This window comes from Centroberyx affinis, unplaced genomic scaffold (genome assembly GCF_046629955.1).
Source record: "Centroberyx affinis isolate AG114_WGS23_722 - 3 ecotype Tasmania unplaced genomic scaffold, CSIRO-AGI_Caff_v1 ptg003356l_1, whole genome shotgun sequence".
NCBI classification, from domain to species: Eukaryota; Metazoa; Chordata; class Actinopteri; order Beryciformes; family Berycidae; genus Centroberyx; species Centroberyx affinis.
The window spans coordinates 614,039-639,754 of NW_027281350.1; the positions used below are offsets into that span (position 1 = coordinate 614,039).

The following is a 25,716-nucleotide window of genomic DNA, read 5'->3' on the forward strand; positions in this document are numbered from 1 at the left end:
ACACCAGGAAGATGTCCCTAATATTTTGTACATTCAGTGTTTATCTGATATTATTCATTGATGTGTCTTGTGTCCTGTCCCACAAACTGAGAGCTACAAAGATTTACATTACATAGTGCCTTTTTATCACTTCTGAACCATGCCATGAAGCTTAATGATAGCCTACCATACATTTATTTTATTATTTTCTAATTTTGTGTCTAATCTCGTTGTAAGGCTCATGTGATTTCATGGTCATCAAAGGGAGGGGAGGAAGGGGCCTTATCTAATTGTGTAATATGACAGGAAATAAATCTAATCAATAATGGATCACAAAACAGTCATAAATGATTGTGTGGCATGTGACCAAATTATTCCTTGGTGTCATGCCTTGCATTGTGTTCCACTGATGGAGAGCAGAACAGTGACTTTGCTGTGGATGTGGTAATAACTGTGGAATGAGACAGCATCAGTATCAGTAGGGGTTATGAACTCAGTAGCTCCCACACAGCTATTGTAACAACTCAGCCATGGCTCCTGGCCTGCCTGAGTGTCCCTGAGCAAGACACTGAACTCCTATCTGCTCCCCCAGTTTAAGCCTCTCTGGATAACAGCATCAGCTAAATTGGAAATTGAAAATAGGTGTAGTACCATCATGTGTCCAAAAGAGGTCAATATTGCTCTACTACTGTACAGGCACAACACAACACTGGAGTTTAAAAATTCCAGCTTTATTAAGCTAGGGCAGTATCATTAGTGGAAAAAAAATGTATAAGTGCATTTTAACAGTAAATAGTACATCTAACACAATTAAGACAAGTCCAGTTTAGATCTGAAACACTACAATGAATTTCTGAATGAATGTTAAAATCATCAAAACTCTTAATTGTAAACAATCACTACAAAAATCGGAGATACACAGTTTTCACATGAAAGTAGCGAAATGTAAAAATTACATGGGATTTGTCTGAAAACCAATAGCTCCCCGGAGCAAATACTGTTTTTGCATGATGAATTATTTCTATTTACATGGAAAAAAACATGTAAACTTCTTCAACCAGCTGGTGTTTTATGTCATGGGGTGGGTGCATTTGAGGCAATCCTCAACACGTGAACCCTCTGTAAACAAGTGCTCAGTGACAGGAAGGCAACATGGTGCGAATACTAAAACAGTTCATAGAGAAACTCCTGCCATTGTTTTAACTGGCTCCTGCTGCACTGGCCTGTCCAGAAACTGCAGGTTGATTGGCGTAGCAGGGGCAAGAAGGGTTCTGGTGATTGGCTTGACTGTGGTCCCTGCCGGATCCTGCCTCACCTCGTAATGTTTTATCAACTTTTAAAAGAGAGGGAGAAAGAGAGACAGATAGATTCCACATCAGTATTTGAAAAGTCCTGACTGTAATCAATGTTTCAGCACAAAACGATATGATAGATGAAATGCTAATTATCCAGCAGGGCCTTAAAGTGAGATCTGAGAGTGCAGCTAGTCCACGTTCCAGTTTAATGATTACCAACTCCTCCCCAGAATTGTTACCATGGTTTTGTTTGGGTGGAATCAGTTCAAAGTTTAAGGTCTGAGTTGTGGTCTTATTGTTACTGCCAAGACTAACACAGAAAGAGAGGCAGTGCCTAGTTCAAACAGGTAGATCAATATTAGATTAATGCTGTCTGAGTGCAGCGTAATAACTAATGAAAGGCATAAAGGCATAAAGTGTTGATATTGGGAATGCTAATCTATGATTGACTAGCAACCGTTTGTTTCATGATATTCAGAAGAGCAAAACGAATCACGGGCCTTACCCGGGACAGGAGGAGATACATCTCCAGCTCAGCCACCCTGCGGCCCAGACAGGCCCGGATCCCGAAGCCGAAGGGCAACGAGCCGAACGGGTGCTGCTTGTACCGGTCATCCCCTCCTCGCAGCCAGCGCTGTGGCAGGAAGGCGTAGGGCTCGGAGAAGATCCTCTCATCGTAGGACACGGCATAGTGGCACAGATGGAACAGGGTCTGTGGGTGGAAGGCGACATTCCCATGCAATGTGGTTTTCATTCAGTGAGTTGGACGTGCACAGACTTTCGGACGAGACAGTATTCAATATGTGTGAGGCACAGATTTCGGTGTCTGGGTTAGAAGTTAAGGCCTTGTGATTAACAACTTGTTAGATCTAAATAGGAGTCCTGACTACTAGATCACCAACTTGTTGAAATGAAATGAGTATCCAAAGTCAAAGGTCAAGTCCCTGTTGGAAATAAATCAGCAGGTAACTCAAAGGCTGGATGCCCAAATTTCACGTAAAACAATGGATCATTTTCAAACTGTATAAGTGACATGTAGACTCACCTTTTTGGGGAAGAGATGCTCTCCCACTACAATCTCATTTTCCACAGTGACACGAGCATTCCCTGGTACCACTGGACATAGACTGGTGGTGATAGAGCACAAGCAGTCACTCAAAAGTCAAGAATAATGGCTTTGTTTCATCTGATTATTTGACAATTGCAGCTATATCCACTGTAACTCTTTGTGACATTGAGCATAGTTCAGCCAGCAAATTGAGTGATGTTTCCTGGTTGACTGTGTTTACCTTGTCCCCATTTGCAAAGCACTCTACACAGAATGTGATCACTACCTTCATAATTTCTTCACCAATGTGCCTATGTAATCCACAGATAGGACAGACTAAAGCATGCCTTCAAGTGAACAGAAATAACTTCACACTGCTGTACACTGCTCGGAAGGTAGGCTGAGGGAGTGCAAGAATTCCTCTAACCCCAGTGTTATCCCTTTAACCATTTCTCCCTGCCAACCTGACCACCCATTTAATGCAAACGCAGGGCCAACCCTCACCCATCTTGCACTTCAATACTAAGACAGCTAAGATTCATTTACCCACTTAGACTGCCAATTTGTTCAGGTGAACAATGCAAAACACGGCAGCAGTAAATTTGACCTTCTGCCTGAAATAGTGTTTTGTCATTGAGGGTTTTAACAGGCAAAATGCTGAGTAGAAAACTATCTGAGGATAAGCTGCAAACAAGGAAGCCACAGGGGTTTATTTGAACAAAGCTGAAATTGGAAAACACATAAAGCCCGTTGGCTGTTCTAGTGCTAAGCATCTCAAGTTGCAATCCTTTGTGCCACAAGCCACAGCAGGCATTCATACAGAAGCCCAATTCAGATGTCAAAAGAATGATGTGCTAACCTACAAATGGTGACTAAATAGGACATCAGGCTCCTATATCATAAATCTACTGGCTTGAAACAGCCTGCTCAGCAGTTCAGAAACAAAATTGTCTTAGCAAACCATTATACCAAGAGCTGAAAACTGTGGCTAGCATTGCTATACTACCATATGATGTATAAATCCTGTCTTGGTCATAAGATTTCATATTTTGTTCCCCAGCTGATAATCTTTCTCTTCAGCCAGAGCAATCACACTATAAACTAACCACTCCAAAAGAAGTCAGGTCTGCATGTCTTATCATAAGATATCCTGATAAAGGTCTAGTGAAAGAATCTAACCGTAGCGTCTCCCTGACGACGGCCTTCAGATAAGGCATCTTTGCAATGTCATCGCTGTTTGGCACCTTGTCTCCAGGGCAGATGCTTATCACCTCCTGGTATAACTTCTCCTGGATCTCTGGCTCCCTCGCCATGTGGTACAAAGACCATGAGATGGTGTTGGACGTCTGCAACAGAGTCGCCCACGGATTATTATATGGTATTGTTTGATCAAAGACCTCATGTGCAGGAAGCGAGGCAAAGTCCAACAGTCCTTTCATGCATCTGGTTGTGACCTTTTTCTCAATGATCTGTATACTATGCTAAATATGGGAAATACTCATACAGTATGCAGTTAACGTAGACACTTGTCAACTCTATGATCATTGAGTACAAAGTAGTACAGGTATATATGAATGGAAAACATGAGTCACAGTGGCACAAGTTTAACAGTCGTTGAGTTTCAGTAAGTGTACATATTTAGTATTTTCCCACATAACATACATACACTAAATATAAACACATCCATTCCACAGAGTGGGCACGTTGCTAAATGATTGGTCATGGTAACTCCCCCTCACCGTGTCGACTCCTGCCAGCAGCAGTTCAGTGATGCTGCCCAGGATCTCAGAGACGGTCATCTGCTCGCTGAGCAGCAGGTGTGTGAGGTACGCTCCCTCCAGAGGCTGGCCCAGGTGCACCTGCTCTTGGATCTCCTCCATTTTCTGCTTCACCAACACCTCAGCTAGAGGAGGCAAGAGGTAACAATCACATGAAGACTGAAATGGATAAATATTGAGAGTCGCAAAAAAAAAATTGTAAAGCTGCCGAACAACCCAAAAGTTCTGCATGACAGATCAAAGGTGGCTTGTTAAAGGAAATTCACAGGCGTTTCTCATGTCAGTAGGAAACAAACTCTTAAGTTTGACCTCAATACATAATGGCCAGTAGATGGCGCAAGAGATACACAATCGGGCATCTTGTGTTATGGCGCTTTTCCACTGCATGGTACCGGCTCGACTCGACTCGACTCGACTCGACTCTACTCGCCTTTTTTGGTTTTCCACTGGCCAAGTACCAGGTACCAGGTACCATATTACGTAGTACCTGGTACTTTTTTTCGTAGCACCTCCGTCGAGGTTCCAAGCGAGCTGAGGCGATACCAAAAGGTGACGTAAAAACACTGCAGACCACTGATTGGTCAGATCGTCATCGCGACACGGGACGTATATGCTAACGTTAGCTACCAGGCTAGCTTACCCTCTTGCGTCGCCTTGAGCAGCCAGAGAGCAGTCTGCTGTGTCGCTGCCTTCAGCCTCTTCTGAAATAAAAATCTGTCTCTTTGCTGTGACTTAACAGCCACATACCGAGAATCAAGAACACCATCGCTTCGATATCCTCCATAGTAGCTGTGTGTCGCGTTTCATGCAGCGTCGCTATGACGACCAGTTTGGGGGGTGGGGCACATTGAGGGGGTACTATTTGCAGTGGAAAACCAAAGTGGTACTACCAAAAGCGAGTAGAGTCGAGTCGAGTCGAGGCGAGTTGAGCCGGTACTATGCAGTGGAAAAGCGGCATTACAGACAACACACTGAAGTGGACAAAGACCTGTCAGGTGGACTTTGTCTTCTGAGGTAGTCACCGGAGATCGGGTAGAGGCCTTCAAATTGATTTGTTAAACACAAACTGAAAATAGCCATGAACTCTACTCCTGTTTTGACTGCAGGTGGTAATGGAGGGAGGGGGGGGGCTTGTGATCCTGTGTGATCCAGTGGGTGGAGCATGGCACTAACACTACCAGGGTTACTGGTCTGATTCCCATTGGGGACAGCCACGCCTATTATGTATGTATTTATGGCACTGTTGGGTGCTTTGAATAAAAATCTAATAGCACGTTGTATGTGCGTGCATGGAGGGGCGGGGCAGTGAGTGGAGTGTCATTTCAAGTAATTACAGTGTCATTCCAATCAACACCAAGATACAGCTTAAAGATACACTTCATTCATTTAGATCCACTGTTGAAATGAATGTGGCTCACCAACTTTAAAGAGGTGGTCCCAGGCGGCTATGAAGTGCTTCCAGAAAGGCAGGTAGGGCCAGGTGGACTTGGGGAAGATGATGACGAGTTGGGAGAGGCGGAACATTTCCCCCACTGAGACGATGAACTTCTGGGTTTCCTCGGGCACCGTCTCATTCAGACAGCCCATACGGGTCTCAAACAACACCGAACAGATCCCTGCAGTCACAAACACAAGACTTTGATTATACAATAGAATATGTACTCAGGAATACTTTGTTACATTTATATAGATGGAAGGGAAAATTTGAGTCCTTGGTCCAGAATTGCTGAGCTTGGGCTTGTAATATTGAGAGGATAGTGATGTTTAGTGGAGTGATCTTCGTTAAATTCTCTGTCAGCATGTAAGATTTATCTGCTAGCTTGATCTAGACATTTGCTAATACAGCTGGTCCACTCCTTCCCTTGACCTATGAATAAATTAGAATTGAACTGAAAGTTTAATTACCTCTAAAGACATTTGCTTTGCACACATAAAGGTAGAAAAATACATAAGAAGTGGTAACTGTTTGGAAACTGTCTGTGATTAAAGACTGCCTGAAGTGTAGTCTGTGTAAGCCTACCTGTGTAACCACATGAGGAACTATCAGACCCACAAAACACCTCACATTATCTAATCAGCAGTCAAGGCTAAGGCTCCTTGAGCAGTTGCTTAAAGGTCAACAGTCTGAATGATACTAGACAGTGATATGTTGCTCTACACCCTCTATTAGTCTATTCTGTACGCCACTCCCATTCTCAGAACTAAAGGATACCAAAGCTACAAGGCCTTCTCTTTGTTAAAGTTATAATACTGATCTAAGAATTCATATTGCAAACTTCAGTTTCAATAGCGTTTGTGACAGAATAAGGACAGCTGTAAGATATCCATGTCAAGTTCTACACAGCATATAGAGTAGAGCCATTAGATAAAGAAGTGCAGACAGTTTGTAAGGTGAAAGAGTCAAGCACAAGTGCAGCAAGGCTGATTCCATTTCCCTCCATTAAGTATCATGGTTCTATACAAAGTGTCTATAGATAGTATAGATCTATCTATAGATAGATCATGAAGACGTTCCACATCAAAGGTCCAAACAGACAAATGGGCAGATCTGCCACAAAGAGCAAAAGTATGGAGGTAAAGAAATGTTTTCACTCTAGAATTGACTGACAAAACTCGTTTGACAAGAACTGCAGATGACTGCAAACATTTTAAATTACTTATGAAGATGTTGGGAAACCAGATCTGTTTTTCATGTAGCCAAAAACACATTTTCTCTACAAGTATTAAATGAGAAGGAAAGAGCTCAACACAACTTTTATGGTTTTCCTTAGCACAGCACCTACAAAGTGATATATATCCATAACTAATGAAATGAAAATGTTCTGTGCTGACCTTCAAAAGCGAACTTGTAGAGTTCTCCAGCCAGGTCATTGACCATCACTCCTTGGCCCTTGGTGTCCCTTAACCAGGCCACCTTGTCAATGAAGTCTGTCACCACCTCGTTGATGATGTTGTTGTAGGCGAACACATGCTTGGGCTTCAGCATCCGAGGGTTCAGGATGCTACGGATACGCAGCCACTTCACTCCCATCCTGCCAACACATACAAACCGGGTTTAACCTTAGAAAATGGGCTTCCAGATAGAGTGAGACAAACTCGCATAACACCAAATACTGGTTCATAATCAATCTACGAAACTTAATTTGTTCAGTGGACAGGATTTTAAATAAGGAATTGTTCGGATATAAAATGACAATCTTGCAAAATTATGTTTCAATGGAATCAGTTTGGGGTATCTATCAATCAACATTGCTTTTGTTTTTGGAGTTTACTGTACAAGTATTACTACATTACTACTACACTCATTTTGCTGTGCACTTGTTGTTTTCATACCTATTTTTACGTATTTTTACTGAAGCTTGGGTAATGAGTACAGTGTCATCAGTATATTGAAATAAAGGTCATAAAATATGCCAAAGAAGAAGAGTTTGATGTACCTCCACCTAAAACAGTTCAAAACTAGAATATGTTTTAACAAGTTTTTCTTTGGATAGGGATGCTTGTCAAAAAGTCTCAGTAATATGAAGAACCCTAACCCTAACCCTAACACTCTCTCAGTGAAGACAGCAACTCCCAAAGACAGACTGCAACACTGTTTCTCTTAAAAGACAATATGTCCCATCAGTCACTTTCTAACAGGAACAATGCTGCAGTCTTAAGAACATTCTGTACTCTAATTTGTGAAACTTTATGTTTTACAAACTGAGGATTCAAGTGGTTGTACAGGTATGTACCAGATTCCTGAGTTTGTAGTCTAGTGTTATGTCAGGGTGCAGGCTTGCCTAACACTGTCTGACACACGTCTCAAGCACTGCTGTGTTGATACCTACACAAAGACTGAGTGCTGCCAGAACACGTCTGACAGGACTGAGTGAGCAGCAAGGTGGAGATGCTGCTATTACACAACCACAGAAACATTGGTAGAGGTGGTCCAAGAGCGTGTTTTGATCTGACTGGAGTCAGAGAATGAAATCCTGCACAGTCTGCAGGTTGTGACTCAAAACCTGTGAAATATCAGGTAGTAAATCAGGTAATAAATCTAGAATGGGATTTTTACCCGTCCTCTGATTCATCATATGGCCTGTGAGGTGAAAGTAGAGCCGGAGGAGCAGGGGGTTCACTCACTCTGTCAGGGGTCCGTAGGCCTGGTTCCTCAGCTCCCGGTAGCCCCTCCAGTGCGGCATGTCTGACCTGACCGGGTGTCTCCCCTCCTGCCTCAACACTTGCTCTATCAGCTCAGCGCTGGCCACATTCACCACCACCAGAGGACCATACTTTGACTTCCACAGAGGACCGTAGATCTTGCTGTGTTCAATCTTTGAGCAGACAGTGTAGGGTAATTGGTTGGTTATTAATTGTTGCTAGAAATGTGCTGTAGAAGGGATAAACAAGACATTTTACTGAACCAAAACAGATCATGGCCAGTGCTTGAGTCCAAATCACTTATAAAGCTAAACCTTTGCAGCCTACACAGATAGGATTAAATGCAGGCTAGAATAACCTCACTTGTGATCTAGGAATTACAGTCAATATATTGAGGATTTTAAAAGGAAGAAAAACAAACTGCAGACTGCAGGTCAAATGGGTGCACCGAAGATTGACGGGCGCAAATGAATCATGTACAACAACAGACAGGACTGCACAGTATGTATGTAGGTCATTAGCCCGTGAAGCCCACTTACTTGCATTTGATGTGCTGTTTGGAAATAGCCTTTACCGAAAAGCCAGTATAAGGATGTCATGAAAGAAGGTCCATCCAGATCGTCCATAGTTTTCTGTTTACTGTTGTCACCCATAACAGTGGTGGTGGATGCGTCGCGGTGGATGTCCCCATTATAACGTAACGTTACACATTTTAATGCCGTTGTCGCTGGTTGAAACCCATTCACGTGTTGTTGACGATAAGCTCGTATTCCAATGTTTGTTAGTGAGTTGCGGAACATGTTTAGCGCCGGGACTGTCTCTCCGCTGAGGTTAGCAAGTGTCAGTCTGTGTCGCACTGATTTTCTGCTGCGAGTTGCTCCTTGTCGGCAGTTACAGAGTGCATAGCCCACACATCTCAGCTCTGTGGATTTGGACATTTGCGGTTATTGTAGCCAAGTCTTGGGGAGCGACCGCCCCCCCTGGTGCCCCCATGGTTGATGTGCCCTCTAGAGTGGCGAAAACGAGAGGAAATGCCCTATTGGCTGCCCTTCACATGGGAAAAATGATTGAGTGCCCTCTAGGGTGCCCCTTCATGCAATAAATGTGCCCTCTAGAGCAAGAAAATTCGATAATGTGTCTTAATGAGCGCCCTTCTAGTGGAGAAAACGTGATGCAGTGCCATATAAGATGCCCTTACAATTGTCTAAACTTGACGTTCCCTATGGGTGCCCTTCCAATGGAAAAGGGTGCAGTTATGAAGTGCCCTCTATGCCGCCCCTACATGACAGTGTCCCCTTCAGAGAAAATGGGATGCAGTGCTGTATAGGGTAGCCTACTCCCACAGGTGAGAAAACATGATGAAGTGCCCAATTAGGTGCGCCTCTAATGGAGAAGTGCCCCTCCAGTGGATAAAATGTGATGCAGTGCTGTAATGTTTGCATGTGCCTGAAGCTCTGGGGGGAACATAATGAGCTAAGAATGAATGAATGAATGAATGAATGAATGAAGCTTGAATATAAAATTAGAAAATGATCATATTGCCCTCTGGTTGCGCTCAAAACTTAGCAAGAAAGGATTTGATCTCTGTGGGGAATTTGATAAAAAGTCATGGGCTATTACATGAGATTATATTGCATAATAGTGGATAAAATGTGAGCCTGACTCAAGTTCTATCTAAAAGAATCCTCTTTCCTTGTTCATGATTGTAGCCCACAACTAACCCTAACCCTTTTAGGATTAAAATGGAGAGTAGAGACCAACCAAAAATCCTTCACCCTGACCAAATAATAGGCTGTATCAGTCATGGGGTACTTGCAGAGGTAGCATTTTGATGTAATCTCATCTGCACTGTCCTGTTTTTTTATTTTTCAATGTACTCTTTAGGTTAGGTTAGACTATGTTAGGTTAACTGTATTTGATAGTAAAAGACGTAAATTGTTGACACAACGATGACACAATAAAGTTTAAAATACTCATTCCCATTGTTCAAAGTTTTTAGCCAGTTTTAGCCACACACCCCTAGAATGTTCAGATGTCAGAAGGGATTTAATACAGTCTGAGCTGTAACCCTGACATCCTACTACAGTGTGTGAGGTAGGTAATACAGCAAGCTTTCTTTGAAGTTGTAAAGATTGAGTTTTACCAATGATGCATTACTAAATACTAATATATGTACACTGCAAGATAGACTATAGCCTATGTGAGTGCAATTTTCATATTCTTTTTATTCACCATTTAATTTTGCATCCCTAACGAAAAATCACTATATTCTTTTTGGCACTTACAGTGTGTTTGTGATAGCCTACTCAGCAGTGAGTTTAGTGACCTTGTGGCATAGCCTATAATCTCTTACAGTGGGCTATTACTTAGTGCTTTTCTGTGGCATTTTTTTTTGCGCGATAATAGACTATATTCAAGTTAGTTACTGTGTTTTACTTCGGAGGTGTTTGTGAAATAAACATTATAAAGGTTTATAGTTCCCTGTGTGTTTTTATCATAGAGGTGTGGTTAGACTTTTAATCTGGATCGCCTAATAACACAATGTTAATCTTAATCAAGGATGAAGACTATTTCATCATACATGATGCATCATAGTTTTTTGCGCACTGGTGGGGCCCCATGTCGTGAAGTAGGTGCCCTTTCCACCACTGGTCTTGCCTTCAATACAAATTTCATTTTCATATTAGCCTATATAATATTTTCATATTTTCTGTGTTTACCCGCCCTGTCTCATTTCGTGATGCCAGACTGCAATTAAGAAACAATACAAAAATATGAAAAGAGAACACCTCCCGGGATATTATTGCTGTAGTCTGTGGAGCTTCTTCAGACAACAAATACACATTCTCCAACTCAGTGGCACTCCCTTTAGTTAAGATATCCAATGTGATGAAATAAAACAAAGCACGTAAACAATTAAAATCTTTATTTATCTACAAAGAAATTAATTTCAAATAGTTTACTCATGATCCATTGAATCTGCCGTTCTCTTATGCAAAACATATTATAGTTTTTACTTTACAATTTCCCAGACATCCAAGATTGTTTGTCTCCATCTCACTCCTCCTTTCCCCAATTTCCTGGGACGTCAAAGAAATGTGCAAACACAAACAGTTGCTTCCTGTATGGTGAGAGCGCACAGCGGCGAGATATGAGGCTTGTCACACAAAAAAAAGAGGCCCGTGTTACAATAACTGGCCAAGGCAAATAACAAAGGCACACACTTGAGGTGCGGTATCAAAGCTTCTGGTGTGGTATACATACTAACGTTTACTTCCCATTGCTCTGCTTGCCCACTAAAAATATATAAAATATATTAAGCAATTATCTGTTGGTCAGAGTATATTGAGAAATATAAATAATTCGTCAGATTCAAGTATTGCAGGTTTAAAGCTACAAAGCAAAGTAATTTCTTCAAACACATATCGCTGAGAAAATTCTTGCATGACGCTAAGTCTACCCAGTTCTAGTGCACTAGTTTGCCAAAAAGACCCACTGATATCTTGAAATATCACACAATAAACACGGTACCTTTTCTTTGTTTTTAGAAAATTCTTAATATGGAAACCAACTCAAAGGATTGGCTTATCCTGCAATTGTGTCACAGTAATCCAAAGGAAAAGACTCCTACAACTAACATAACACTGATGCTAAAAGGGAAAAACAGAGGACCCTGATATCGATGTGGCCCATCCTAAAAAAAAACGTAGCTTTCACTTTTGTTATTACAAACTAATGACACTTAAGAGCAAAGTACCAAATTAAACTTTTTTTTTTAGATATATCCAAGAACTGATCACAGCTTTTAGCCCATATCTGACCTAAGGCACTACACAAGTTCAGAACACAGAGGATTAGCTGAAATGCAGGAACGATATTAATTCTCCAGAGGTGGCTGCAGATGTCTGATTTGGTAAGCAGAGATGTCCATCTGTATGATATGAACTCCTCTCTCATTCTGCTCCTGATGAACCTGATGTCCTTGGTCAGTTCAACCACATCTCTGCATTCAGTGAGATGAAACACTGTGGCTAGTTTCCTATAACATGTTGCTTCTCTTACCAACCAAATCATATCTCTCAGTTAAACCATCAATTTAATTTCATCATGTTTCTTTGCATAAAGAACCAATCTGAGATTTGTTGGAGTAGAAGCAACAAATTATTTTTGCCAAATGAACATTAAGGTAAACCTGCCCTAAAACATTGCTGATACTTAGTACTTAGGAGACAACTCCCTATACAAGGAAGCAACACAATGACAGGTCTGCTGCATATCTGTCTGCATGCCCAGTTCCACTCCACGCTGAAAAGGCTTCCAGATGTCCACAGGCAGGCAGGCAGACGCCCCCTGATGATGTTCAGTCATCATCACTTTCACTGCCTGATTCACTTAGTTGGAGGTCGTTCTCTGCAACAGAAATAGATGGTGAAATAAACAGTGAGATATAACGACTGATTAAACATATATTCATCATGCTTTAAGTATTCACTCTGGTAACACACGATCAAAGGATGGTGAGATCTTTAGGAGGATCCAAGAAAGACTAAATATTACCATTTCCCTCAGAAGCAGTCTGGTAGAAGCCAATTTATCTAATGCTGGGGACACACTACAGGATTATAAGCCTGATTATAGCCATGATTTAGTCAACACGACTGATTTTCACGTTGGGGGTGGTTACAATGGACAGTCGGCATGGGTGATCTAGCAGTGTGTGATGGTTAAAGACTTCAATGTCTTGCGTTCCAATCTAGATTCAAACCAGTTAGTACCTGTACCATCACGATAATCTCAAACGTCTTTGATTTTTACGACTCAAATCTGGACAAGTCTTGACATCCTTCTGGAGTGTGAGCTGCTCAACACCTCTACCTCATTATTTGTTTGGGTTTTATGACGTAGAGCGACATGATCGATGTGATCTGATGTTTTCACAGTCTATACATTTTTGCAGTCATGCTGGTCACACTGGTACTTTCAAACTCCTGGCTCGTATTTAACTTTGGAGGTACTGAGCCGTCACCAACCTTAAAGAATCAGGACACGATATACTCAAAGCACAAGGTAAGCCAGCCAACAGGTTCAAAGGGCTACTCACTGAGTGTGTTCATGAGGTGTCCTCCTCCACTCTCCTCTGGGCGGCTGTTGGAGTGGGAGGTGGCGGTGGTGCTGGTGGTGAGAATGGGCATGCTCTGGTTGGCCGGGGCCAAGGGCGGCGGGGACCTCCGTCCGTCTTCTGAGTCGCTGCTGGAGCTGTCGTCACTGCTGGAGGAAGAGGAGCTGTGGGAGTCGGAGGAGCTGTCACCGCTGCTCATCTGGTCCATGACCCGCGCCTCCGCCATCAACTCTGTATACACAAAGGCATACATATACATAAGATATAGAATCAGACTCATATGTAGTAACTGGTCTCATACATGCACAAATATGCTGCACATATTACACTGCACACAGACACACTGCGGAAGAGTATACATTTATCCTTTTCATAGTCATGTACTTTGTACCTCACAGACCTTCTTTGTTCCAGTTTGTACTGGTCATTCACTGATACAAGTTATGTCTGTTTCAAGGCTCCTGTTTGTTTTTGAGGATCAATTCAACTGCACTTCTTGATAAGGTGTACAGCCTGCTTGTTAGACATGCTCCCACACATGTATGCAATAAAGAAGCCATACTCTTGAACCTGAGCTGAGTCCCGATTTCCTCAACACATACAAGCATACATTTACCAGATGGTAGTAGCCTAGAGGTTCAACAGTTCAAATCCCCAGATAAAAATATGCTGGGAAAAGTGGATGAGTAACATTCCTGCCTCTCTTGCCGGAAAAGAGCATGTGTGCTTTGCCTGGATAAATGAAAGCTAGAACACAACTACGATTGTAGCATGAGGCAAAACAATTTATGTCTCTGTGACTGTCAGCATGCTACCTCTCTCGATGTCATCCATGGGTGATGCAGGGGACATCTTCTCTTTGGGAGGAGAACTCTTGGAGCCACTTGGGGTCTTGTTGCTGCTGCCACTGTTGCCACTCTTTATCTGCTGGCTCAGACGGCTGGTCTGCTGCTCCAGGCGAGACTGGATCTTGCTGCTGCCCTCGGCCCTGGAAATGCACCGGTACAAGTGAAGACACACACACACACACACACACACACACACACACACACACACACACACCTTGGAGTCACAGATGGTCAAATTTACTGAACAGTAAATATGGAATGGTTAACACGACAGTGGTAGCATGAATTTTTTTTTACATAATTTTCAAGGCAACAATAGTAAACAGATCCTCATATTTTCTATTGCAAGCCAACCCACCTGGTCTTTTTGACAGCTATGTTGCTGTTGAGTTTTTCCAGGCGGTACTCTCCTGTGTCATGGTTCACAATGAGGATGCACTCCTTCATGTAAGGCCTCTTGGATCCTTTGAAGACTGTTACTGGGGCAGTTGAACCCTAAAAAAAACAAGCAACAAGGAGAAAATAGAATAAAACAGTCTTTTGAATTCTTAATAAAAAAAATTAGTTAAGAGCCAAACAACCAGAAATTAATCTAGTGGAGTGAGATTTGAGAGCTTCAAGGCTTTGAAACTAACCTCTAAATTGGGTAGAGTTACAGTGACTTGCTCTCCTTTGCCCACTTCAAGCTCTCCTTCACATGCTGTGTCAATGGAGGCTGGTTTGAAGTCATCTGTGTCAGAAAAGGTACAAAAATGTAGTGAGTCGTTGGTAAAAACACGATGACAGTCAGTCAGGCCCTCGGTGTGGACAGCTGCAGTTTCTACCCAGTAGATGGCGATAGTGTCTGCACTGACGCACAGCTAACGCTAGCTAACATTTTGACAGCTGGAGCAACAACGGTTAAGAAAATAGACAAAATAGCTGTGGGTTATCTAACTTACGAACGATGATGAGGCACACAGGCAATTTTCATCTTTCTAAATATTGATAACAGCAAACAGCACCAAGTGGACCGACAAGGTGACAACATGGCTAACAGCTCCCTTTGGATTTTTAGCTAACGAGCTAACTAGCATGCTACTGTTAGCCACTACACAAGCCAGACAATTTGGATTCAAAGTTCTACTTACATCGCACCGTATGGTATGCACTTTTGGGGTGTTTCTCAAACGTCTCCCCTAATTTCAAGACATGTTCTTGATTGTCAAAATTGGTATATGCTGTTCCATTCATTCTGAGAGTTTCATGTGGAACAAAGTTTCTGCTATTCTTTCCTATCCGATACAATCTATGGCAGAACGGCCACCTCACTCGTACCGTTATGCCCCGCCTCTTCCTTGTTGTGATTGGTCAAATCAGGTTATTTCCTTTGTCTGATTGTTTCATGGTTTGTCAATCAAGATTCAGTAGGAAGTAATAATAGGGAAGCTTCATTGCTCATGTCACATGGCGTGGTACTAGTAGTCATATATCAACTACTTATTTTATTATCTATGTCTATGATGTCTGATGTCAAGCTTTCTATTTATGCTCCCAATTTGTTCTATAAATCAAATTTATCCAAACATTTTCATAGTAATTAATTATATCTGGGCGACTAAATTGGACTGGATTGTGTATCTGTTATAGATAAGAAAAACAAAATAAAACGAAACATTCACAATATGGATAGTGATACTTAAAACAATATCATTATATCAGACAGACATGATCACCTCTGAATAATTACGCATGGTTAACAGAACTCATAACTCTTTAACTTTCATGTTAAATAAGCCATTGTCCACTTATCCAGGTAACTCAAGCAATATTCTGTCATAAACATGTTCCATCATGGCTAACTTGTTTTAAATTCAACTCCATTTTTAATATTGTGACATTATCATACTGTGAATCTAGCACTGAATATCAAATTGTAGGACATTGTATGTTGAGCAAATTGTTAAACCTCTACTCTTATGTTATGATTACATTATGTTATGTTGTGGAGATAGAACAAATTAGTATAGATAGTATAGTATTAATAGAGGAGAGTGGTCAAAAACCAGTTGAATCTATAATATATAGTTTGGATCTCTGGTAATACCCACATCAGAAAAAAAGCTACTGCTTATGTAAAATGAATGGAAGTCACAGAGGTGCAATACTTTACAACACATTAGCAGCATCAGTAGGCTAGTTGTTGAGCTGGGCAGGTGGCCTAACTAATGAATTAGTAACAGTCGCTGGCTGCAATTACAATATATTAGCTGAGCCCTACGGGCTGGTGGGGTTCTTAGCTCCCTGAGCCTTGTGGCAGTGAAAATAATCTCTTCTCCCTCCTCAAACTGTTAATGATTCCTAAGCCTTAAATGCCTGCCCTCTCTGCACTGCACTAAGGCCATATGCTGCGCTGCCTTCAAACATTAAAGGATCAAGATCTAAGAGTGGAAGGTTGAGATTACACAAGAGCATTATCATAGAGTTGTCACAACACAGTTCCTACCTACCAGGTGTGTGTGTGTGTGTGTGTGTGTGCATGCGTGGGTAGGTAGATGGGTGGGTAAGTCGGTGGATGGCTGTGTGTGTGGGTGTGTCGTGTGGGGTGTTAGCCATTGGTCGGGTATGGTCCCCATAAAATATGTAGGTCAAGTGAGGTAGACTGCACTTGACGTCTATGGGAAAAGAAAGCACACGAGGCACTGTGAATAATGAAGGAGAGAGGGAGAAGTAGCTTGGGAGATGAAGGGAATCATCCGTAATGGGAAGGAAGTAGAGAGAGGAAAGAGTTGAGCTGAACAGGCAGTTGGGATGGAGACTAGTCCGCTGTGTGACCCCTGACCCCGAGCTTATAGGGTAAGAATCAGAGTAAAGTTCATTAGCTGCAAGGCCCTTTCTGAATAAACCCCAGCTTATATAGAGAGAGAAATTGGCTTAGGAAGGCACACCAGAGATTAATGCTTATTCAGCGGGTAGTCTTATTCATGCATTCTTCATGACTTTATCAATTTTTGGTGCAATAATGAAGACCATTGAGGTTTTTGTAATTGGAATTCTAGTTCAATAGAGGGGCTGCTCTTTGTGGAAATGACCAAGATGGATCACGAAAGGACTGGAGTCCTGTTTCACTGTGTCTACATCCCACCTGAAAAGAAACCAGTAGGGGCTCTGGCTCTGTTTCCATGGATGGAGGTAAACAGTGGCTGTCCTTTGGTGATATCAGTTACTATGGGGGTTGCCCTTGAACCGTGGGAGGTAAAGTTTACTGTTGCCAAGCAACTATCCACAAGTTCTGGATGTACTGCGGTGAACCACAATGGAGGGTCCCCCGTGTTGTAAGCCAATAGCAACGGTGAAAGAGCTAGGGTACCCCTTTCTGTGAAATTCAATGTCAGCCCTTGTAATACAGTATGGAAGTCTAGCTCTTCACCCTATATGTATCCAGCCTATCATCATACTGACAGATAGCAGTATAGTGGTCTATAGGCTGTCTGTAATGTCATCTAACACATATATCAGCCTATTAATGGACTTTTAACTTGAGAATGCTGATCAAACTAAACAAGGCATTTGCACATATTTATGTATTTTCATGATTCCTAAAGTTGGGAAAAGCCTAGGAGACAGAGCAACAACACGAGGCAGCTGTCAGTAGTCTGGGATGTGGCTGTATAGGGAGAGACACATTTGGCAGAGACTGGAGTCATATGGTGCAGAATGCCACCACGAGCTGAGTCCTGCTCCAGGCTACTCTTTTTGCCTTTTGAGTCTTGAGGGGGCCGAGGGGGGACATATGGCTGCGTGGCGACAGCCAGCTTTTTTCATGTGGGCCAATCAGGAGCAGAGGGAGAGCGTTTGTCCAGTGGCTACTGCTGCATTCAGGTACTGCGAGGAATATTGGAATTACGATTGAAGCAGCCCATGAACGACCCAACAAAGCGGTTAATAGCCTACTTAGTAATAATCACGAATAATATAATACTTATATATAGTAGCCTATATACTAAATAATATAGCCTAATTCTTTCATGGGTAAATACTAACTGGTTTTTCTCTCATACCTGCAGCTGTCAATTTTATTATCATTTTATTATCATCTAATTTTCTTGTTTGGCATTCCCTAAAATAAAACAAAAGCCAGCAAAAATACAGCACTTTTCACGTTTTCCGCCATTTTTGTTAGTCTACTATTCAAACCTACCCACTTCTGTTATTATTACCAGCCGAGAGCACTTGAATGCGACCGGCCGTATTAATTAGGAGCTTACGAGGAGCACGTGAAGGCAGCATAGTTCCCAAGGAGACATCCGCAAAGAAGAGAGAGGTTTTTGCTGTAGCCCGGACCCTCCGACAGAATCCTACAAAGTAGCATGTGGGAGGAATAGAAAATATCTGAATGAGCAAAGAGCGTGCGGTACTATGTTAGTAGAGCTGCTATCCAGCCCGCACGGACCCTCGACTCAAACACACACCAGTCCTTCATTCATGAGGAGCTGCGAGTGTGCAACCTGCAGTCTGAATCCTCTCTGCACTCCAGACGGCAGCGGGACTTCTCTCTGATGCGATGGAGATAAAACCGCTCTAAGTAACTAACAGAGTAAGTAAACAATGATAGATGATGCTATATGATTTTTTATAAGAAACACAGCCATTATTTAGTCAACGTTTTGCATCACCACTCACTCTAATATTCCTATATGGACTTGTAGTGTGTAGTGAATTTACACCTCAACGTGCTTTATAGTATTTTCTTTATTTTCTCTGGTATTTCTATAGAGATTTATAGTGTGTCTGTGGTTGGCGAGTTTACAGTGACCCTATCGTAGCTTTTCATCTCTTATCTGGAATCACTATAATATTCCTAAATATTCATATAGGGAGTAGTATCCTTCTACAATTTCTCATAGGATTAGTTCTTTTTCCTATAAGGGTATGTTTGCTCCTGATGCAATAAAGCAGGCTGCTGGCTTTCACGAGGAGCTGGAGATGTGTGTGTGGTCTTCATTGTTTGGTGTCTGTCATTTATCGCAAAGCCCAGGCTGCAGCAGGGCTGTGGCAGCAGCTTCTGACTCCTCCGGTAAATAACTTAACGTCATTACCTGAGCAAGAGGAGGGCAGGGGTGGAAACAGCTGCCAGGATGAGCTCAGTTCACCTTTGGGAATTGTCTAGCAGCCTGCTGTCTGTCCTCAGTGTGAAGAAGGGCCATTAGAGTCACATGGAGGGCCAGAACAGGGGTTTCCATACTTTTTCATGTCAAGGACCCCTAAACAGCTATACGATTTTGTCCCAGAGAACCCCATCTGAGGAGATTTCTCTTGTTTGGTCTGATTTACTATAGAAAATATACTGAAGGTGGGGAGATAACGAGAGAGTGTAACCACTGTTATTAATAGTCATTCTTCCTATTCTGTTTTGTCATTGAGCTACCTTCTAGTAAATTAAATAATACTGAAATTAAGCTATTCCTTATTTCCCTTGGCGACCCCCTGGGGTCTCTCAAAGACCCTCTTGGAGTCCTCAGTCCCCCATTTTGAGAACCACTGGGTTACAATCGGTAGCCACCTTAAGGGGCAGGTGCACCCACCATGACTGGAAATGCCTCGGGTCTGATGGGAATACTGGAGAATGCAGGCTGACTTCCAGACTGCAATCAGATAATGCTGATGAATAGGGTGAAATCCCGTTGTTTGGAATAGCTGCAGTTTTCTTTGTGTTCCAGGAAAAGAGAATATAATGGACCTCAGTCTCGCTATAGACCCTGCTACTACATTAATAGTTGATGGAAATTGACTTGTTTTGAGTCTTTTCAAGATGAGGGTCACATGATTGGAAAACCATTTGACTTGTCATGCGTGTTCCTCACAAAGGCAGTCCCACAGGACACATGAGAAACATATTAGTGCATCTCAAGGAACATGTCCCTGCTTAGTCTGTTATTTTTTGGTGTCTAGAGTCTTCAACAGAAATTATTGGTCCATTAAGAGGAAACAAACCCATGACTTATGGATTAGTTTTGCAAGCACAAACTAATTATAACTCTCTTCTCCATTTTCTCCTCTATCATGGGTAAAGAATTTCATCAAGGCCATTTTTCCTGCCTCCACTGCTTTGAATTAACATATCATTAAACAGGAATTCGATGGAATATGGAGTATTTCATGGCCTAGCAATGTACTTCCATTTTCAGGGTTATTGAGCATTTGTAATCTTGCCTTGCAGAGGGAGCTGATGCATTCCTGAGGCTCACACTAATCTATCAGCAGAATTCAAATAAACTCTCTCTCTCTCACTCTCTCTCTCTCTCTCTCTCTCTCTCTCTCACTCTCTAAGAACACGCATTGGCACTTTGTAATTGAACGTGACACAGATTGATGTCGGACACAGAGAGAGGCCCAGCATAGAATATTATAGATTTTCTTGCCCAGGTAGACCGTTCAAACGTTGCTGGCTTGCTCCCCATCAGGGATTTAATCAGCGAGGTGATCTGATGAAAGGTCAAGCAGTGGGCCTGTAGGCTCTTACAGCCTCCTGCTAGCCACAGACCCACAGACCCATACAGCAGGGCCAGCCAAAGGAGAGTCAATAGCACTAGATTTAATGAGACAGGTCGATCAGTCAGGCTAAGCCAGTAGATATGTGTGGCAGGTAAGCAGCCCCAGGGCACCATAATGCTAATGTGTATACTAGCGACAGGCATCGTAATGTACTTGTTTTTATTTGGACCAAGACCAGCTCGGCTGGACAGAGCATAATTGCCTTCCATTAACTTATTGGCTGAGTTCAGGAGTTTTTTAGTCCATTGACTTCCAATTATTTAGCCCTAAGTAATGGCCATTAGTGTGGTCATTAAAGGATTGAGGTTATATTTCATGGGCTGTTTTTTGCACAGTATAGAAATTACAGTGCAGTTACACCAATATGTACTGTAATGTATCTGCACTGTACACTTCAATATGATTACTGTTGTATGGTTTTGTTTAGAGGCTTGTACTGATGTTGTAATCTAATTACATGCTAATTCAGAGTTGATCATACGTCCTTGCCCGGCACTGTCCAACAAACTGATTATAAAACACCTTGATAATAATGTGTCATCTGTGAACATAGTATGTTGTCACATTTGGACTGAAAACAGAGCGAATTCTCTCTGTTTTGTATCTTGTGTTTTGAGCTGATAATGTGTCTCTTAAAGTGGAGAATCTTTGCTCTACATTTGATTAAACTACTGTATACTTCATCAGATTTCTCAGAAATTTGCTGTGGTTCAGTTTTTTTTTTAACATACAGGTGAATTAACAACAAACATGCTTTGAAACAGTATAGAATAGACTCTGGAGGAGTGTAAAACCTCTGTAGCTCTACTGCTGACATCAATAAGCCCGGCACTCGCCCTTGATGAGAGGAGCGCCACGTTGTCTCAAGAGCACCATGATTACATCGGCTTAAAAACCTGAGGAAAATGACAGAAATCTGGCAAATGATAAACGGCAGAAGGCATCTCCAATTTCAAGGTTGTAGATGGCAACTCATTCCGTGATTTATTGTTTGGACTTCCAGGGGTAAATGATGAAAACAATGAAGTCGGCTAAATAATGAGCACAGGGGCTGTTTGATGGGCGTGTGTTCCAGGCAGCCTATCAGTACCTCATACATCCAGCTCCATAGCCAGCCTCGTCCTCCCCTGAGGACCACCTTTGTTCCTCGATCCTGGCTGGAGGGTAAACAGTAACACATCCCATTGTGTCCTGTTAGAACATCAGTCACAGCTGCATGCACAGGCACATGAAAGCAGGATCAGGCATCAGTGACAGTGTGTGTGTCACCCCACCTCCCTATTTTCCCAAATACAATCAACAAAGGGCATCAGGCGGATGGATGACAGGCATTAGAGTTGAGCCAATTATGGACAACCACTAATTACCAATGGAGTAATTAAGAATCAGGCAGCTGTGGCAAGACCACACCAGCACAGAAATGCTGTCCCTGGTAGTGAAACAGTTAATTACGGGTGCCCTTTACACTGCATGTACACACTTCCACGGCATGCTTTGAGTGTGTACATGCAGTGGATGTTGGGTTCTTACAGAGCTATTTATTCCCTCTTCACTGAGGAAAGAGAGAGCTGGAGCGGGGAAGAAATGTTTTTAAGAGGCAGGCTGGAGAGCAGGAAGGTCACTTGATAAAATGCTAATACCAGCGCTTAGCATCCATGCTCCGTCAGTCTGACAAGGCTGGATGGCTGGGAGAGATCTCTTCAAACAGGACTGACACACACACACACACACACACACACACACCAGCCTGGCCTTTCAGCCAGACTAGTGCTGTGAAGGACATAGATAGTGTATCAGGCTATTTCTCTACAAACAAATGCAGATTCCACCCCTTGTTCTTTACACACTGCATATTTGAATTACAATATTAGAGTCTCATGCGAGTGTTTGTTTCTTTAGTTTGTAAGGTATTCCATTGTCTGCGCTATTCAACATTTTTTCCAGCAGTTTACATCATTAAGATGTCATTTGAAGTAGCTGACAGCACAGCAGTCATTTCGAATGATTATGTTGCCTGAAAGGTTTAACCTTCTTTGACATGGCCTAGATCTCACAGTATTATTACAAGGATTAGTCTGCATGTTAGTTAAATCCATTCAAGCTTATTAGTTGGACAACATTAGCATATAGAGCAAATTGCAATTTTAATTCATAACAATTAGTAATGTACTGGCAAATAAAATGGTGGGTAAACTATGATTTCCAGTCTCTGATCAAATAAGGCAAACAACAACCAGTATAGCAAAAAATCTGTTATATTTTAAGAAAAGCATTTTATTATGTTTTTTTTTTTCTTTAAAAGATCCTATCCATAAAGATTTATGTCAGCCTAAAAAATGCAGGTAAACTCTGTTCTGCAAATACAAATGTGGGTAATCTGAGTTTAGATGGATTTGCCATTCACTACATCCCTGATAACAATACTTGATTTATTGTTTTTTATATAACATGGTCTGAGGGGCTGCCTAGACACCTGGCTTTGCATTGGGCTCGGCAGTGAGCATTTTAAGCAGCTGTGGGGCAGGTTTCCAGCAAGGTGGATAAAAGATGTAGTAGGTGGTCAGTTAAACGTACCCTGGCATACAGTAGCTTTCTGTCAGTGTAGTAATATTTTAAAGGAGAAGCTAGCTGACAGCCTCTGGCATGGTAAAAGCTCCCCCAGTGCGTGACCTCTCCTCCCATCATCTGGTGTAACCATGAGTAAAGCTATAGAGAGGGTTCCAGCTGTGCTCGCTCTCCCCACCTCCACCTCCCACCAGCCATTTCTAACCCCGCTCTCATTTTCCACACCTCTTTCCCCACCTCCCTTCTCTGGCCTAGCCGCTCTCATAATCCTGTCTATTCTCCCTCCCTCCATCCCATCACTGCTGCCCTCGCTCCCTCCGCCTCTCTTCCATTCTGTCCTTTCTTACCTTTTGTGGAGGATGTGGTAAACATGGAAAAAAATGACAAAGGAATACACTAAGCTACAAATGGAGGGAAGGACGCCATGCAGAAAGAAGGGGAAAGCAGACATAGGAGACTCCCCATGCACACCAATGTTAACCCTCACGTTTTCTGTCTTTTCCTGCCATAAGTTGTCATAAGTTTTAATGTCTTACTATAACAAATAAGGTATACTTGTTTCCAAATTAGGTGACACAAATTGTCTTGTGTTTAGTAGTATTAGAACCCAGCTGGAAAAATAATCTGCTCATTCCATCTCATGGGATCATTGCTATCATGCTGTTGTCCACTGTCTAATGTCATGTTCTAGCCAGGTAAAGAAAGCTGTGTACCGCCAACATGGCCACCAGATATCATACCACCCCTTACCCCTCCACCCCACTGCTGTCAGGCTGTGGCTGAGTGGTTTGGAGGGTAATAGCCTAACTGTTGGCTGACACAGCAGGGAGTGCGCCCTGCTAGCTTGCAAACCACTGTTAGTGTAGCAAGACCAGTTAGCCGACGGACACGGCAGATTCGGGCCACAGCACTCCATTCTCTCATCCGAGACAGGAATCACTCACCGAAAACCTCCCATCAGCTAGCCCCAACGTAATCAACCATTATCCTCCACTCCATAACATAACATACCACCATTCTGGCTGAGTGGATTTTTGCCCGAGAGCATTTCGTTGAAAAGAACAAGAAAACAACCTGTCACACAGTGAGCTATTGTTCTCCCCGATTTTCCATCCATACAGTGAAGTGAAGGCACTGGCATTTTACCGGCAAAGTATATTTCTCTCAGAGGAGATTGCTCTCTGTGTGTGGACGTGTGTGTGTGTGTGTGTGTGTGTGTGACGTGAGGAGAAGCCAGATGCAGAATGGTAATGAGAATGAAAGCCCCTGTGCTGCCCTACCTGACAGCCTGAAGACTGCTCGTATGTGTGTGTGTATGTGTGCATTCGTGGATGTGTGTGTATATTTGTGTACACACACATGCGCATGTGCAACCTTTCGCTGAACGATTAGGATTCAGGTCAGGGCACATTTTAACAGTTGGAAGGATTATCCTGAACGCAGCTGAGTCGGCATGCTCCTGCACCCTGTTGTGTTCAGGTAAAGCGGTTAGTTAGTCAATCAGCACCCAGAGGGGCACTGCCGAGGTCAGGAATTCAGAGGCTGAAGCCTGCGCGTTGCTTTTCAATGCACCCTCTTTGCCCCTGGGGACTGGCTTGGCAAAATGGGGATTAAACCACTGGTCTGCATCCTTGTCCTTCCTCCTCCTCCCCTCTTCTCTCTCTCTCTCTCTCTCTCTCTCTCTCTCCCCTCCATGTGAAATGGAAATAGTGGTGCCTGTCTGTTGGGTCCCCAGAACAATATGAGAGCTGTGCTAAATGCTAAATTCTCTCCCTATCTTCGCTGAAAGGATGGAGGCTATAAGCTCTCTGTCCTCCAGTTTGTGCCTTTTGTTCTCAAAATAAAATAAAACCCAACTGGCTCTGTAATCCGACTGGCACTTGCAATTTCACCCCTTTCTCAACAAGGAAAATGTCTGTTTTTGGACACGGCACTGTTTGTTCACTTAAATAAACATGATCCCGTGTCTCACAGCCTCTTCCTTTTTTCAGCCCGTGTTAATCGTCAGAAGCTCCTCTTTGTGGCGACAGTGTCGCTCGTAGCTGTGCTTTTTTTGATCCGGAGATAGCCCAAGGTTTCCTCTAACAGCTTTTCCATGTGCCTGTATTCTAAGTGCAGTGGCCTTGTCGGGTTCCTGCTCTTGCCCTGGAACCTTGGTTATGTCACCGCCGTCTCATGATGTTGTGCTCTCTGTGCAGAGTGCTTAGCGTAGATGTGGACCTCATCTTCATGCAGAATGACAGTCCATGGACTCGTCCTCGCCTGTTGCCTTCGCTCTGTCCAAGCACAGCGTCACTGGGATTCAAAACGTTGAAAAACGGCCCACCCGCTGCCTGCACGCTCTGCATCATAATACGCCGTGGGCACACGACTTGTGCTGAAAGAGCTCGACCAGCCTCTCCTATTG

At 42.8% G+C, this 25,716-nt stretch overlaps 2 protein-coding genes across 3 annotated transcripts; both read right to left on the bottom strand.

Annotated features, from left to right (window-relative positions):
- Positions 1-785: 785 nt before the first annotated feature.
- cyp27a3 (cytochrome P450 family 27 subfamily A member 3) lies at positions 786-9,118 on the bottom strand. Its single transcript, XM_071538842.1, has 9 exons — positions 8,783-9,118; positions 8,226-8,416; positions 6,933-7,132; positions 5,519-5,716; positions 4,062-4,225; positions 3,502-3,668; positions 2,320-2,401; positions 1,780-1,986; positions 786-1,312 (listed from the first exon to the last, which is right to left on the bottom strand). The coding sequence occupies exons 1-9, from the start codon at positions 9,041-9,043 to the stop codon at positions 1,154-1,156; spliced, it is 1,629 nt and encodes a 542-aa protein (XP_071394943.1). The 5' UTR covers positions 9,044-9,118; the 3' UTR covers positions 786-1,153.
- Positions 9,119-11,152: 2,034 nt separating this feature from the next.
- On the bottom strand, positions 11,153-15,489 carry eaf2 (ELL associated factor 2). Of its 2 annotated transcripts, none has more exons than XM_071538847.1 (6): positions 15,341-15,489; positions 14,846-14,940; positions 14,569-14,705; positions 14,178-14,350; positions 13,345-13,593; positions 11,153-12,653 (listed from the first exon to the last, which is right to left on the bottom strand). In XM_071538847.1, exons 1-6 carry the CDS (start codon positions 15,441-15,443, stop codon positions 12,604-12,606), a joined length of 807 nt encoding a protein of 268 aa, XP_071394948.1. In that variant the 5' UTR covers positions 15,444-15,489; the 3' UTR covers positions 11,153-12,603. The 2 variants fall into 2 exon arrangements, with proteins under 2 accessions (XP_071394948.1, XP_071394949.1); XM_071538848.1 differs by having other exon boundaries at positions 14,175-14,350.
- Positions 15,490-25,716: the final 10,227 nt, after the last annotated feature.